Raw genomic sequence first — 15000 nt, 5'->3', positions numbered from 1 at the left:
GAGAAAATGATAGTGGAACAGACAGGATGTGAGCGGCGAAACCAGAGTTGAGTCACCACCTGCAGTTCCCCTCCCTATGACTGGCAGCTGACGTCTGCTCAGAGATAAAGGGCTATCGAATGGCCACTCTGGGACACCCACTGATGAGTTAGCCGTGCTCCCACACGAATCATGCTAGCAGTGTAACAATGTGTGTGTGTCTGTGTGCGTCTGTGTGTGTGTGTGTGTGTGTGTGTGTGTGGTAGTTGGGAGTGTGTGAACAGGTTTAGGCGTTTGGGGAGGTGGCAGCAGCAGCCGCAGCTAGCAGATTGTTGGATTCTATTGAGTAGCCTCGTTACATAAGTCAGACGATTACATAAATTGTTGGGGCTGGGGTGGGAAGCGTGTACAGGTTAAGTGTTCGAGGGCGAGAGACGCCAGCTTCGGGATTAGGGTTAGGATTAGGGTTAGGGCCGCACAATCGGCTTGGGCGTGCGCGTGGGTGTGACCGCCCCGTGGGCCCACATTGTTGCCCGTTGCTCCGAGATCTGCCGCTGTGGTCGTCGTCGTCACTCTTCGTCGTTGTCTTCGTCATGGTCTGAAATTGAAACTGAAAAGTATGGGTGCACGCTAAGGGCTAACTAGGTCTCTGAAAATGCACACACACATACACACACACACACACACATACACACAGACACACACACACACGTACACACAAAAGCAGATATTCCCTCCCAAAAATACCTTCCTGCCTAGCGACGGCAGAAAAGGCCCATAGCAACAGCACATCAGTCTACCGCTCGGAAACACATGGAAGTAGAGGGTGAGCGTGTCGGTGGTGGCGGTGGCGGTGGAGGTGGTGGTGGTGGTGGTGGTGGTGGTGGTGGGGAGAGTGGGTGGGTGTTGAGACTGGTGCTCAATCATACGTCTGCCACAAATGGAGAAAATTCTACACGCACACACACGCACACACACACTTTAGTCAGAATGGCGCTAGTAGCTTGATAATGACACCTGACACCCATTTGTTGGTTCTTTTGTTGGCTGACCGTAGGAATGGGTTGTGTGTCAGTGTGAGTTCCTTTTTTTTCCCTCCTATGGGCCAGGTCGGAGGATGGGGGTGTGTGTGGGGGGGGGGGGGGTGGTGATGGGATGGGGGCTTCTCTTGCTCCTTTCAAAACATGCCTTTTTGTTTTGCATTTGGTTGAAGTTGTTAGATCATTAATCAACGTCAAAAGTAGGCTATAACACGCCCTGCAGGTCTTCTCCTCTGTGGGGAACGTATTGTACGCTGCCCCACAGCCCAGAATGAAACGTATGGGCTTGGATTGAGCTTTTGGCTCACAGAGGGATTGTTTGATGACCTATTGTGTCAGAGAGGGAGAGAGAGAGAGAGAGAGGGGGAGAGAGAGAGAGAGAAGGAGCGAGAGAGAGAGGGAGTGAGAGATAGGGCAAGAGACAGAGAGAGAGAGAGGGAATGTGCAAGATTCCTCTATGAGGCCAAGCCTTCTGCTTTCCACTTTCCGCTGTTTTTTTACCCTCTCTCCATCTCTCTCCTCTCTTTCTCTTTCCCTCGTTCTTTCTTTTTTTAATTGAAAGCAATCTGTTTATTTCCCCCCGAAAAAAAAGATCAAAGGGGGCCTCTAAGTATGGCGTCTGAGCGGTGAGCGATGAGCCACAGCTGAACAGCATGACCCCCCCCCCCCCCACACACACACACACACACACACACTCCCACCACCACCACTTCACACACACACACACACGCACACACACGCACACACACAGACACACACGCACACCCTCCTAACCCTGCGGGTGAGGCCTCTCCATCAAGACACCTGTGGCTCTCAGCAAAGAACCTTTAAACACTGTCAGGGAAGAGTGAGGAGCGAAGGGGGCCAGGCATACAGAGAGAAAAGAGAGAGAGAGAGAGAAGGAGAGGGAGAGAGAGAGAGAGGGAAAAGATGGAGGACAAGGCCACAGGGAGAATGGAGAGAGAGAGAGAGAGAGAGAGAGAGAGAAACCGGGGAGAGGGACAACAGGGGTTCACTGAAAGAGAGGTTGAAAAACCGAGGGAGGCCGAGCGAGTGAGCAAGCTCAGAGAGAGCGAGTGGAAAAAACGAGTCTATAGAAGGACATGAGCAGAAAGAAAGAGAAGAGTATAGAGAGAGAGAGAGAGAGAGAGAGAGAGAAGGGGGGGAGTGAGTGAGCGAGAGAGTTTCCAGGAGTTCCAGTCGTCCCTCACGTTGGCGACCGAGCGAGCTGCTCTTGAAGAGCGAGCGGCCGAGTGCCGAGCGAGCGCCGAGCCGAGCCGCATTACTCATGCGGCACCGAGGGCCCGGGCCGCTATCTTCCATTTTCAGCTCGTCTCCCCGAGCCGCTCTGGCTGATCTCCAGAGAGATAGAGGCAGCAAAACGCTGACACAAGGCAGAAGCTGTCCCAGGGATGGAGTAGTCGGACGTCTCGGCTCCTCCGCGTTATGGCCTCCGATATCAGAACTGTCAGCCCGATAATGAACAAAAAGCTTGTCCCGGGGACGCAGAGAAAACTTCAGTCACTCGAAACTTTTGCCACTATTTTTTTTTACTCCCCCTCGTAACGCCCTCTGTACCTCACACCCCCAACCTCCACCCCCACCTATTCACACATTACTTCCTCCACCACCTTCCCACATCTCATTGCTTGATTTATATACAGGCCCGCTCTCAAGGATTAGTGGTAAATAAATAAGCTCGGGGTATGAGACAGTGTCGTTTTTTTCTTTTCCTCTGCACTGACTGTTTTCCTGCAGATAACAGATGATTGTTCGCGCTTTGTCAAAAAGTAGTTCCCCCGCGCACTTTATTTAGTACACGAATACTAATGATTGCCAATCAAAAACCCACTCAGACGTCCAGGCGTCTGATGAGGGTGGAATCATGCTCTCTCTCCTTCACTCTCCTTTCTCTCTTTTCCCTCTCTCTCTTTCTCTCTTTCTCCCTCCCTCACTCTCCCTCTCTCTCTCCCTCTCTCTCTCTCTCTCTCTCTCTCCCTGCCGACAAAGCACCTTCAAGCGCACTTAAGTAGCATTGGCTGTGCCGCAGCAGTTATGTGGAGTGGGTCCCTCTATTCTGAGCTGTTGTTTGAAGTGGAGATGTCTCTGTGCTCCAAAGGGTTGTGCCACCTCCAGTTGTGTTTATCATTAGACATCAAACGTGCCTCCCCGCCGTCTCCCCGCATCTGAACAAATAATAGCAGAAGCTTCGCCGCGTCGAGAGGGAGAGTGAGCGAGCAAGAGTAAACTTCCATGGGATTCTTCCCCCCCGATACTCCCCTCAAAGCCCCAAGGGGACGCGAACAGATCACCTCGAAACTTTTTTTTGTCGCTTTTGTATGATATGTTTTTGGTTTGTTTGGTTTTTTTTATCTGAAAATGTCTCTCCGTAGTTCTCTCTCTAACCTAAATCATCTCCTTCTTTTTCTTTTTCTCTCCTTAGTTCGTCAAGCCTGAGGAACCCTGGGATTTTGAGAAGGCATGGCCAGCAGTCTAGATTTTCTTCCTTATCCACGCTGTCTCCTCGCCTGATCTGATCCGATCCCTTGAGGTTCTCCCTTGGCAACCCCTGGACACCCTTTTCGGGACGCAAAGACCTAATCCCATCCCTTCACAGCGCGGTCTAATTCTCGGGACATGGCTGAGCGTATGTGGATGGGAGGATAGCGCCCCCCCAACCCCCTCCCATTAACCATAGCCACTGTTGCACCCTATCCCTTAACAACCGCCCTGCTTCACAGAGCTCATCGTAGGCCCCCCCCCACCCCCCAAAAAACTGGAGTGTCTTGGCTCAAACCCAACTATCTGATCCTAAACCCCTAAACACTGTCACTCAGCCTGGCACTGGTGACCTCTACCTGGAGTCGTGAGCGAGTCTGGGTTTGGAGGCCCTCGATGCGTAGAGGATCTGGGATGGCAAAGAGAGTGGCGTCACGCCCCAGCAGACACCCCCCACCCACTCGGACTGGTTAACGCTGCGATCGGAGGCATTACTGCGAGGGCAGTATGCAGGCAGCTGACCATCCGGCCACAAATACTTTAACAGGTGAGTGGACCCAAGAACTAAAATGGTCAAGTTCAACGCAACTTCCCAATATCATACTGCGTGATTCTGGTGTCAGAATGTTTGACGTAAGCTTCTCTCTAGTTGACTGTGTGATGAGGTTATGGTGACACAGTGCACATACTTTTTTTAAGACACACACAACTTTCAGTTCGGGTCACAAAGGCCCTGAGCTCACAACTGGTGAAGTTACTCATTTGTCTGCTGTCACGATGTGTTGCAGTGAAAGAGGAAGGGCTACTTTTTGAAGTTTAGGCGGGCTTAGAGGTGAATGTGAGTCAGGCCTTTTCAAACAGTTCACTGGCAGGTTAGTTGTTCCAAAGACACAAATATGTATAATTATTTGATATATCGACATTGACGTCTTTTTTTTTTTTAGACAATGCTTTGAAATGACAGCTAATACAGAAGTTGATGCGGCAGACTATGCGTTGAAATGTCCATGACAACCAATACATAAGTCGATGCGATTTTAGTGTCAGACTGAGCTTTCGAATGTCGACATTGACAATGCTTTGAAATGACAACTAATACAGAAGTTGATGCGGCAGACTATGCGTTGACAACCAATACATAACCAATGCATAACCAATACATAAGTTGATGCGATTTTAGTGTCAGACTGAGCTTTCAAATGTCGACAAGAACCAGTTGATGTGAGTTAAGCAGGGGGTTTCTTTTTCAGGGTGTCCTTAGTGCAGTCCGTAGAGTGCAGCTGTGTTTATTAATAAAGACCATTCTCCCCCATCATGGGTCCTCCAGGTGCTCCGCATGCAGCTGGTACCGTTTAAGTGTCCGCTGACCACAAGGTGTTCAACAAAAAAACAAAAAAATGTGCGGCCCACACCTAAGTTGTCGGAATTCAGATACCTTTATCTCTCTCTCTTTTTTTCCGCCATAAAAAGAACGTTTTTAACGAAATGGGATGTCTGCCCTTGGCCCCCGCAGCCAGCCAAATGCTGACTCCGAAAAATACCTCCGCTTGCAATTTTTTAATATCAGATGTGGAATTTGAACTTGGAACGGAATTTGGATCCAGACGTCTACCTAAAAAAAAAAAGGAAAAAAGAAGAAGTGGGAGAAGAAGAGGAGGGAAAAAAAAGAAAATTCCTGGGAGACCTGAGGTGGAGGATATTGTTTTAACAACTGGAGGGCCCCCAAGCCGAGGCGGGGTCAGAATGTTCTGGTATTTTATTCATCATGGAGGAAAATGAAATACCAGAACATTCCGTTCCAAAAGCATGTGATTGGCTCTCCAGCTGGCCAGGATGACCCACAGTGGCCTGTCAGAGCTGTCAATCTCTCCAGACAAAGATGGAACGCAGAGAAGCGGTCCTTGAGGACCGAGGCATTTCAGTAGACATAACAACCCAGAGCATAAGCAAGACGGACTGAAAGATGGGTTGTGTTCGTGGACTGCGCTCGGAGAATAAAAGCTCTATTTTTAAACTGAACGAAAAAATGAAGGAAAATTGCCGCATGATTATTTTATTCGAAAAGAAAGATGTGTGTTAATTTTGTTGATGTAATTATAACCTTACTAATTTCATGTTGTTGATTTGGCCGTAGTTACCCATAGCAACAAGGTACCATCTCTGTGGAAGTCTCTCTTTATCATACATATTTTCTGGACTCTCACTCTCTGTGTACTCTCTTTTTTCCCTCTGTTTTTTTTCATACTCCAGTATGCACACACGCGCGCGTGCGCGCGCACACACACACACACGCACACACACACGCACACACACACACACACACACACACACACACACACACACACACACACACACACACACTCTTTGTCTACCTTGTCTAATCTTTATTTCTCTCTCTTGTTTCTTTCTTTCTCTCCCTCCCTTGTTCAGTCTCTCTTCCATTTTAAACTCATACACATACACTCTGATCACTTCACACACACACACACACACACACACACACACACACACACACACACACACACACACACACACACACACTCACTCTCTCTCTCTCTCTCTCCCTCTCCCTCTCTTCCTCCATCTATCTCCCTTGCTCTCTTTTTGTGGGTGGTAGAGGAGAGTGTTGGGAGTTTTATGGCAGAGGCGGTCAGAGCGTGGACAGCTTCCAAATCGATTCCTGTCATTTTGGGAGTTCTCAGCAGGTTTCGGCTTCGGAGAGGAGAGGCGAGCCGAGCCGAGCCGAGGAAGGGGGGGCTCCTGGCTTCCTCCAGACGCCGGCCAATGAGCACTGAGTAATGACTGATGGCCCGCGAAGCCTCGCAGACAGTACTAAACAAACTGGATGGGCGTGGAAGCCTAGGGGGGAGCAATCAATATCCGCAAGGTTAAACTGCGGTTAGGACGGCTTGTTTTTCGGAAGGGGGGGGGGGTTGTTACCAAACAGGAAACTGACTGACTGGACAGGCCGACGACAATCCGGACGACAACTGTCTTGTCGGCGGTTTGGTTCACTTGGCGTGGAACATGAAGAGCAGACCGAGAGGTGCCTGGTTTCAGAGAGGCAAAAGCCACTGTACCATCCCAGTCGCTTTCGCTTTTTTTTCATCCAGCACACTCACTCCCACCCACAGAATGTGTTGGTCTCGGTCATGCTTTGGCTACCATCGTGCCTGCCTACCATTTTTTTTTTTATTCCATGCCTTTATGAGGACACGTTTCTTTGGCTTGGCCCTGTAACGGGGCTATGACTTCATTTTGGTGGGGCTGCTCCATGCTCCTTCACCACCACCACCACCTCCTCCTCCATCCATCCCCACTCAAAAGCCATTCCTCAACTGCTGCAGCAGACAGGTCCAATAATCCTAGGGGTTAGCCCAGGGTTCCTGTAGAGGTCAGCTGGCTGTGTTCGTACAGGAGATGGACTCTTCACTCTCCACTCTCCTGCTGTCGTCTGCCCTCCTCCTCCCTATAGTGTGTCTGTGTCCTATCAACACACACAGCCAGTTTGCCCTCAGAGTGTGGCAGGAAATTTGGCACATCTTTCAGCGTTGTGTTCTTTCTTTCTTTCTTTTTTTTTTGTTTTAAAGAAAAGGTGCCAAGACCTGGAGGCGTCAACAGCCAGACAGTAAAGAAAGGGCAAGGACAGAGCAAGACAGAGAGAGAGAGAGAGGGAGAGAGAGACAGTGAAAGGGAGGAGAAGAAGGGAGAAGGAGAGCGAGAGAATGAGAGATTGTGGCGAAAAGGAGCGACGGAGACGAACCTTCTCAAGACGCGACGATGCCACAGAAGCCTCGGCACCGACACCTGTGCTCGTTTTAATGGAGACTAATCAACGTAAAGGCAAAGCCTCGCTCCGAATCAACAAACACAACACTGGCACTCCGCCGCAGCACACACAAGTCTACATGCTATATTAAATATGTATCTAGCCCACTTAGTCAGATTATTGTGGAGTCATTCACAGGGGAGTAAAAGCTAGACGTGGGGGAGGACGAGTTGAAGGGAAGATGAAGAAGACGGAGAGCAAGACAACTGAACGGAACAGACGGAGAGAAAATAAAATATGTATGGCACTTAAAGGTTTATAATTCATCATAACACTGTTTTGAGTCGATCAATTCTAGCCATTAGGTTTCTTTTGTCTTCTTCTTCGTCAATGGCAACTCTGCAAATGAGAGTTGAGTGCAGGTATGGCAGCCTGTGCGTAACGTGATGGGAAATCATGGGCGAGTCAGATTTGAGAGACAGAGAGTGATCTCAACTCGAGCACAACATCCCCTCCCTCCCTTCCTCTCTCTCTCTCTCTCTCTCTCTCTCTCTCTCGGCCTTCCTCTCTCGCTTTCGGTCTCCACCCTCCCCAGCCGGCCCTCGGCACAGATGGTGTCTGCTCGCCGGCTGGGAGCGCCCCGGCAACGAGCCTGATGACATCACGCATCAGGGCGCGCCATGGCCGAACGGGGAGCAGCAGAGGTGGACTGAGGTCTTATCTGCCGACCGGCCGGCCGGCCGCCGCTCTGACTCATGGGGAAAGGGGCGGGGCGGACGGGCGGGCAGGCACGGGCACGAAACACACACGGGCACGAACACACACGGCCACGAACACACACCGACGCTGACACAGAGGAGCACGGTCAGCGAGCATCAAGGCAGACAGACGGCCCAGACAGTCTGAGGCTGACACGCACTTGCGCTCTCTCTCTCCCTCTCTCTCTCTCTCTTGCGCTCTCTATCTCTCTCTTGCTCTCTCACTCTTTCTCTATTGCTCTCTTTCACTCACTCACTCTCACTCTCTTGTCCTCTTTCTCTGTCACTCCCTTATTTCTTGCTTGCATCTCTCTCTCTCTCTCTTGCTCTCTCACTCTCTCTCTTGCTCTCTCACTCACTCTCTTGCTCTCTCACTCACTCTCTCACTCTCTTGTCCTCTTTCCCTGTCACTGCCTTATTTCTTGCTTGCATCTCTCTTTCTATCTCTCTCTCTCCTCTTGCATTCTGTCCTTTTCTGTTTCTCTTCTTCTGTCTTCAGTCCCTCCCTAGCCTCTATGACTCTGTCTATTTGCTGTCTTTGTCTCTCTGCTCCCTCTATTTTGTCTCGCTCTTTTGCTCCCCTCTTCCTCTGGCTCCATCTTTATCTCTCACTGTTTGTCTGTGTGTTTCCGTTTCTCTCCCTCCCTCTCTCTCTCTCTCTCTCTCTCTCTCTCTCTCTCTCTCTCTCTCTCTCTCTCTGTCTGTCTCAGACCCCTTGATTGCTAACCCAAACATGTGAAGTATGTCACGCCCTCACCACAAATTAAAACCTGCTCCGCTGGAAACACATATGTAAACGTGCGTCTCGGCCATGGTCTGGAGATATGGGAGCGTCTGGAGACTTGGGGGAGAGAGAGAGAGAACGAGAGAGAGGATTTATTTTTATATATATATATGTGTGTGTGTGTGTGTGTATACTGTATATATATATATATATGTATATGTATGTATATTTAAATATATAAATAGATAGATAGATAGATAATCACACATTGTGTTGTTATGATTCTATGTTATTGTATCTTTTTGATGTTTTCTAGACTGATATATTGTATGCTTTGGCAACACTTCCTTTGAGTGGTCATGACAATAAAGCTTTCTGAATTTGAAGAGAGAGAGCGAGAGAGAGAGAGAGAGAGCATCCGCCATTTGGTGTGTTAGGGTGGAGTGAATTGTGGTCTTTTCTGAGAATGCACAGAGAGAAGCTGTGAAAAGCAGAGAAAGTTTTGCAGTGACACGTTGACCTGATGTACAGTTTCAGAATGACTCAAAGGGAAGTACAATGCACCCGCAACAGACAACAGACAACGACACGGACATGCGCGCACACACACACACACACCCTCTCTCTCTTGTATGCAAACAAAACACAAATAACAATACTCACATGAACACACATAGCGTTTGTATTATTTGTTTTGTTTTATTTGTTCGTCTGTCAGAGCTGCATTGTCCGTCACCTTCAAATATTCTCATGCACATAGCACACACACCCACACACACACACACACACACACACACACACACACACACACACACACACACACACACACACACACACACACACACGGTCACACGCACACACAGAAATACACATACACGCCAACTAACGCAAGCACAGTCTCCTGAGCCCTCACACCTCAGACTGAGCCTACTAAGTCATTTATGGCAGACCAAATGTATGTCTGACACCGTGATAAATCTCCGCCATGGCTCGGGACATGCGAGTGAGTCATTTAGCTTCATCTTGCCGCTGTGGAAATGCCAAGCCTCTCTGAATAAAACAGCCCAGGGGCTTGAAATTGTAATTGTTACTTTCCTGGGCACTATGCATCGCAGCAACCTGTTTGTGCAGTATTATTTAACCTGTCTGGTATGCGTCCCCCCCCCCCCCCCCTCTCTCTCTCTCTGTCTGTCTCTCTCTCTCTCTCTCTCTCTCTCTCTCTCTCTCTCTCTCTCTCTCTCTCTCTCTCTCTCTCTCCTCTCAGAGTGCAAATTTGAGGAGCACTGTCCTGCCGTGACCCCGCCTCCCACCACCCTTGAATGTGAGTCACCCTTGACCTCTTTTCCTCTCTCTCTCTCTCTCTCTCTCTCTCTCGCTCTACCTCTGACACACAGACAGACACACACACACACACACACACACAAACACACACACACACACACACACACACACAGACACACACACACACACACACACACAGACACGGCACATTAACAGTCCCACATCTATCTCACACTGTTACTCTGTTGTGATAATGCTAGTGTTCCATTCAGATGATGTCATGCCAGTTGTGCAATTAAAGCCGCGGTTGTTGTGTCGGCTAGCGCGTTGTTTTGATATCCGCGGCCAGACTTTGTGATGTCTTGCAACTCGCAACTAATTCTGTATGTCTACCGCCTAAAAGAAGGCCGCGCAAAAATACACCCATGCATACAGAAAGCTGCCTCATATAATATATTCCCTACTCAACCAAAAATACCAGCACTCATCCACATACATTCTGCTGGAGGATTCTCTTCATGAGCCAGCTCAAAAATCAGGATTTATATATATCTTTTCTGTTCAAGTGTATCGCTCAGTGAGATGCGTTTGAATAGGAAGTTTGCTGTTGGGCTTTTCAAATGTGGAGAAAGGAGGAAAGGGGAGAGAAGTTGCGAGTGAAGTGAAAGCCGTAGGCTCCGTTGTGAACGTAAACAGCACTGGGGGTTTTTTTGTTGTTGTTTCTTAGGAAAAGTCGAATGAAAGAGGCTAAAAAATTGTGTGGTGGTTTTTTTTTTTTTTTTGGCTGGTCGGGGCGTTCTTACAAGCATTTAATAATTAATAAGCGAATGGTTCGAAACAGGATCAAAGAAGCGGTACAATTAAAATGCTGGACACACAGCTGGAGTCTATCTCCAGTGATTTCTAGTAGGGTTGCTCCATGGCCACGGAGCCCGGTTCCCAGGCATTAGCATTCTGCTCACTTAGCTCCCCGGAGATGACTCGAGAAACTTCACTTTGAGTGTTCAGACAGGTTTTTAGACAAATCCAGTCTGTAATAGTTCTGAATCAAGAACGCTTTCATAAATAATGCGGCTCTAGTCATCATGTAGGTCTTTCCACCTCTTTCATTAGAAGTGTTTGACCTATTTTCAGCTAATTTATTCATTCATTCATTTACTCATTCATACATTTATTCGTTCATCCGTTCATTCATTGAAAAGCGGATTGTCTCTGCGACTGCAGGGCTGAAGAAGCTATAGCTACGTTTTCCCCAGCCGCACGTCTGAAATGCAAATGCACCAGAAGGTGGAATGTTCCGGCGCGCTGTTCTCCTGTTAATGGGCTCATTTGGGAAGGTGAAGGGCTCGGTCTGAGCCGAACAGGCAGCCTTTGATGTAGACCAGGCTTTTGTTTCAAGAAGTTTTTTTTTTTTAGTACCCCCACAAGTAAACTTTACAGGGCTCCTTTTACTGCCTCTGTCTGTCTCTCTCTCTCTCACAGACACACACACACACACACACACACACACACACACACACACACACACACACACACACACACACACACACACACACACACACACACTCTCTCTCTCTCTCTCTCTCTCTCTCTCTCTCTCTCTCTCTCTCTCTCTCTCTCTCTCTCTCTCTCTCTCTTTCTCTTTCTCTCTCTCTTCTCTTCTGTGTACTCTCTTGCTACTTTCCTGCCCTTTTTACTTCTCTGTCTATCTTTATTTCTCTCTCTCCCTCCCTCTCTCCCTCTCTCTCTCTCACACACCCTCGTAAACTTTACCCTCTCTCTGTTCTCTCACCTCTGATAGAGACACACACACACACACACACACACACACACCCTCACCCTCTGTCCTGTCTCTTTCCCTTTGACCTTCATTCTACTAGCCCTCTTTGCTTGGATCCGTTTGGTTTTGAGTGATACCCGTGCTTTTTTTAGCCTTCCCCTTTTTGTGTGCGCGTGTGTGTGCGCAGCGGCGTCTCCTCGACAAGGGCCGCTCTTTTCCAGTGGAACCGGTCCAACGCCGCCACTTCAAATATTTAGCAGTCTAGCCCGCATGTTAATGACTGACTGCGGCTGGCTGCCATCTCCCAGACACCTGTGTGTGTGTGTGTGTGTGTGTGTGTGTGTGTGTGTGTGTGTGTGTGTGTGTGTGTGTGTGTGTGTGTGTGTGTGTGTGTGTGTGTGTGTGTGTGTGTGTGTGTGTGTGTGTGTGTGTGTGTGTGTGTGTGTGTGTGTGTGTCTGCATGCTCTGATTGAATTTTCAGTAGCTGAATGCTGTTTCGGGGTGTGTTTGGGTTAGTGTGTGTATTTGTTTGTGTGTCTGTGTATCTGGGTGAAAATGTCTGTGGGAAGAGTGAGAGAGAGAAAGAGAAAGAGAGAGAGAGAGAGAGGCAGGGAGAGGGAGGGCAATAAAGGAGTTGGACAGAACAAATGGGAGAGAAATGGAGGGGGGGTGAAAGAGAAACAGGAGAGTGCAAACTGAGAGAAAAAAGAGAGAGAGAGAGGGGGAGGGATTGTAGGTAGAGGAGGAGAGGGACAGGGAAAGAGAGAGACAAGTAATGGTGGTGGTGGTGGTGAGGTGGGGTGGGGGGTTGATAGGCAGTAGGAGCAAAAAAAATATATTTCAATTCTAATCGAGTTTGCCATCTCGGCGGCCCTGCCAGACAGATGGATCATGAATACCGTCTAGACGCCGCTCGTCTGGGTGAGCCGGGGGTCTCCCTGAGCAGGGGGAGTCGCAAGGCACTGGCTGCTGCAGCATGGAGGGGTCCCCCTCCCCCCACAAACCTCCCCAGACCTCCACTCCACTCCACTTCCCCCACCCCACACTACCCCGATCAGCGCTCTTGCAGACACTCCCCCCCCGACCCCCCCTCAAACACACACAACACATAACACACATATACACACACACCACCTTCCCCTCCAATCACACAGGGATCAGAGCAGAGCAGACCACACCAGTCCAGACGTGGGGGGGGACTGGAGAGAGAGAGGGGGGGGGGGGGGGACTGTGCAGACAAGACAGAGAATGATAGGTTTGTGTAAAACCAACTTCAGATAGGGAGAAGAGAGGGGGACAACGAGGGGGGGTTTCAGAAGGAAAGAGTGAGGGAAAAGAAAAAAAGAGAACGATAAACTGCGAAGGTGGTGATATGGATAGGAGCGGGATGACACCCCACCCCCCAGCCCATCACATCATAAGTGTGTCCCATTAGCCCCCCTGACCTCATTGTCTGACTGATCTCCACAGACTCAGACACAACAACAACAACAACAACAACAACAAAAAGACTACATTACCCACACTCCTCCACTGTCTACACCCCCCACCTCAACCATACCCCTCCCGACCCCCCCCCCCCCCCCTCCCAAAAAAAAACCCCTCAGTGTGATTGTCTGCGTTTTTCTTTGCTTGCGTGTTTGGTTTGGTCTACGCTGAACATTAAGACGCTCTCTAAACCCCTACAGCCCTTTAACTGCGTAGTGCGCGCCACTGTCTGTCTGCTCACACTCGGGAGGCTGTGCTGCTGATTACAGGGCTGGCTAGCTTTGGCTGCACTGTACTGTGCTGTGCTCTGCTGTGCTGTGCTGTACTGTGCTATGCTGTGCTGCGCTGCGCTGCGCTGCGCTGTGCTGTACTGTGCTGTGCTGTGCTGTGCTGTACTGTGCTGTACTGCGCTGTGCTGTGCTGTGCTTTGCTGTACTGTACTGCGTTGTACTGTGCTGTGCTGCGCGGTGCTGTGCTGTGCTGTGCTGTGCTGTACTGTACTGTACTGTGCTGTGCTGTGCTGTGCTGTACTGTACTGTGCTGTACTGTGCTATCATCCGCTGGGAGTGGCGGCTCTGTCCCTGTCAAGTGGTGTCTGTCTGTCTGTCTGTCCCGATGTGTCGTCTAGCACCATTATTGGTTGGGGTGAACTGGGCCCTGGTAAGTGGTCAGGACTGGCAAAAGAGGGAGGGAGGAAAGGAAGGAGGGAGGGAGGGAGGGATGGTGTGAGAGGGAGAGGGAGAGGGAAGAGAAGAGAGGCTGCTTTTTTGGGTTCTGGGAATGTGTCCAAGCAGCGTGACTTACAGGTGACTTGAGGGAGAGAGACATAATGAGAGTGAGAAAGTGTGTGTGTGTGTGTATGTGTTCTATTCATGCTTTACCCTTGTGTGTGTGTGTGTGTGTGTGTGTGTGTGTGTGTTCTATTCATGCTTTACCCTTGTGTGTCAGTCTGTCTGAGGTGTGTTTGTGTGTGTGTGTGTGTGTGTGTGTGTATGTATTCTATTCATGCTTTACCCTTGCGTGTCAGTCTGTCTGAGGAGTTGTTTGTTGTGTGTGTGTGTGTGTGTGTGTGTGTGTGTGTGTGTGAGTGTAAGTGTGTGCGTGTGTGTAAGTGCAAGGCTACTGTCCTTCTTTTTTGGGGCCAGTGACCCACACATTGACCTTTGCAAACAGAGCAGCCATGACCTTCCTATGCTTGACATTCAAAAGCGTACCTACAAACAGATTACACACACACACACACACACACACACACACACACACAAATACCCCCCCCCCCCCCCCCCATGCTCTTATGTGTTTGACACAGAAATGTGTCTTTGGTGACTAGCAACATATCATCCATCACACACACACACACACACACACACACACACACACACACACACACATATACATGGTAAAAAAAACCACTTACAAGCATCCACGCTAACCAGGATGTAAACACATCAACACATTCTAAATGTCACACCACCAGAAGACACATGACTTGGTGCACAAGGGACCGCGGAGAGGCCAAGGGAGGAAGTGCTCTGAAATGCATGACCAGTGGGAGACAGAAAGAGAGAGAGGGAAGAGGGAGAGGGAGGGAGAGGGAGGGAGGGAGAAAAGGAGGGAGGGAGAGGCGGAAGGACTCGAGTAGGTTTCGCTGTCAGGCTCTCCTCTTGTCAAACCGATCCGCA

The 15000-nt window shown here is 49.4% G+C and overlaps 1 protein-coding gene across 1 annotated transcript in view; it reads left to right on the top strand.

Moving 5' to 3' along the window:
- Positions 1-15000, top strand: part of ldlrad4a (low density lipoprotein receptor class A domain containing 4a) — a 68899-nt gene that overhangs the window by 18876 nt on the left and 35023 nt on the right. The window contains exons 2-3 of the mRNA XM_062528729.1: positions 3463-4065; positions 10034-10090. Of these exons, the coding sequence (XP_062384713.1) occupies positions 4026-4065; positions 10034-10090 (97 nt within the window). The 5' untranslated portion in view covers positions 3463-4025. The remainder of the gene's footprint in view (positions 1-3462; positions 4066-10033; positions 10091-15000) is intronic.

The sequence above is a fragment of the Sardina pilchardus genome, chromosome 24, assembly GCF_963854185.1.
Source record: "Sardina pilchardus chromosome 24, fSarPil1.1, whole genome shotgun sequence".
Lineage (NCBI taxonomy): Eukaryota > Metazoa > Chordata > Actinopteri > Clupeiformes > Clupeidae > Sardina > Sardina pilchardus.
The sequence above is the reverse complement of the archived record's forward strand: the minus strand, read 5'-3'. Positions and strand labels throughout refer to the sequence as shown.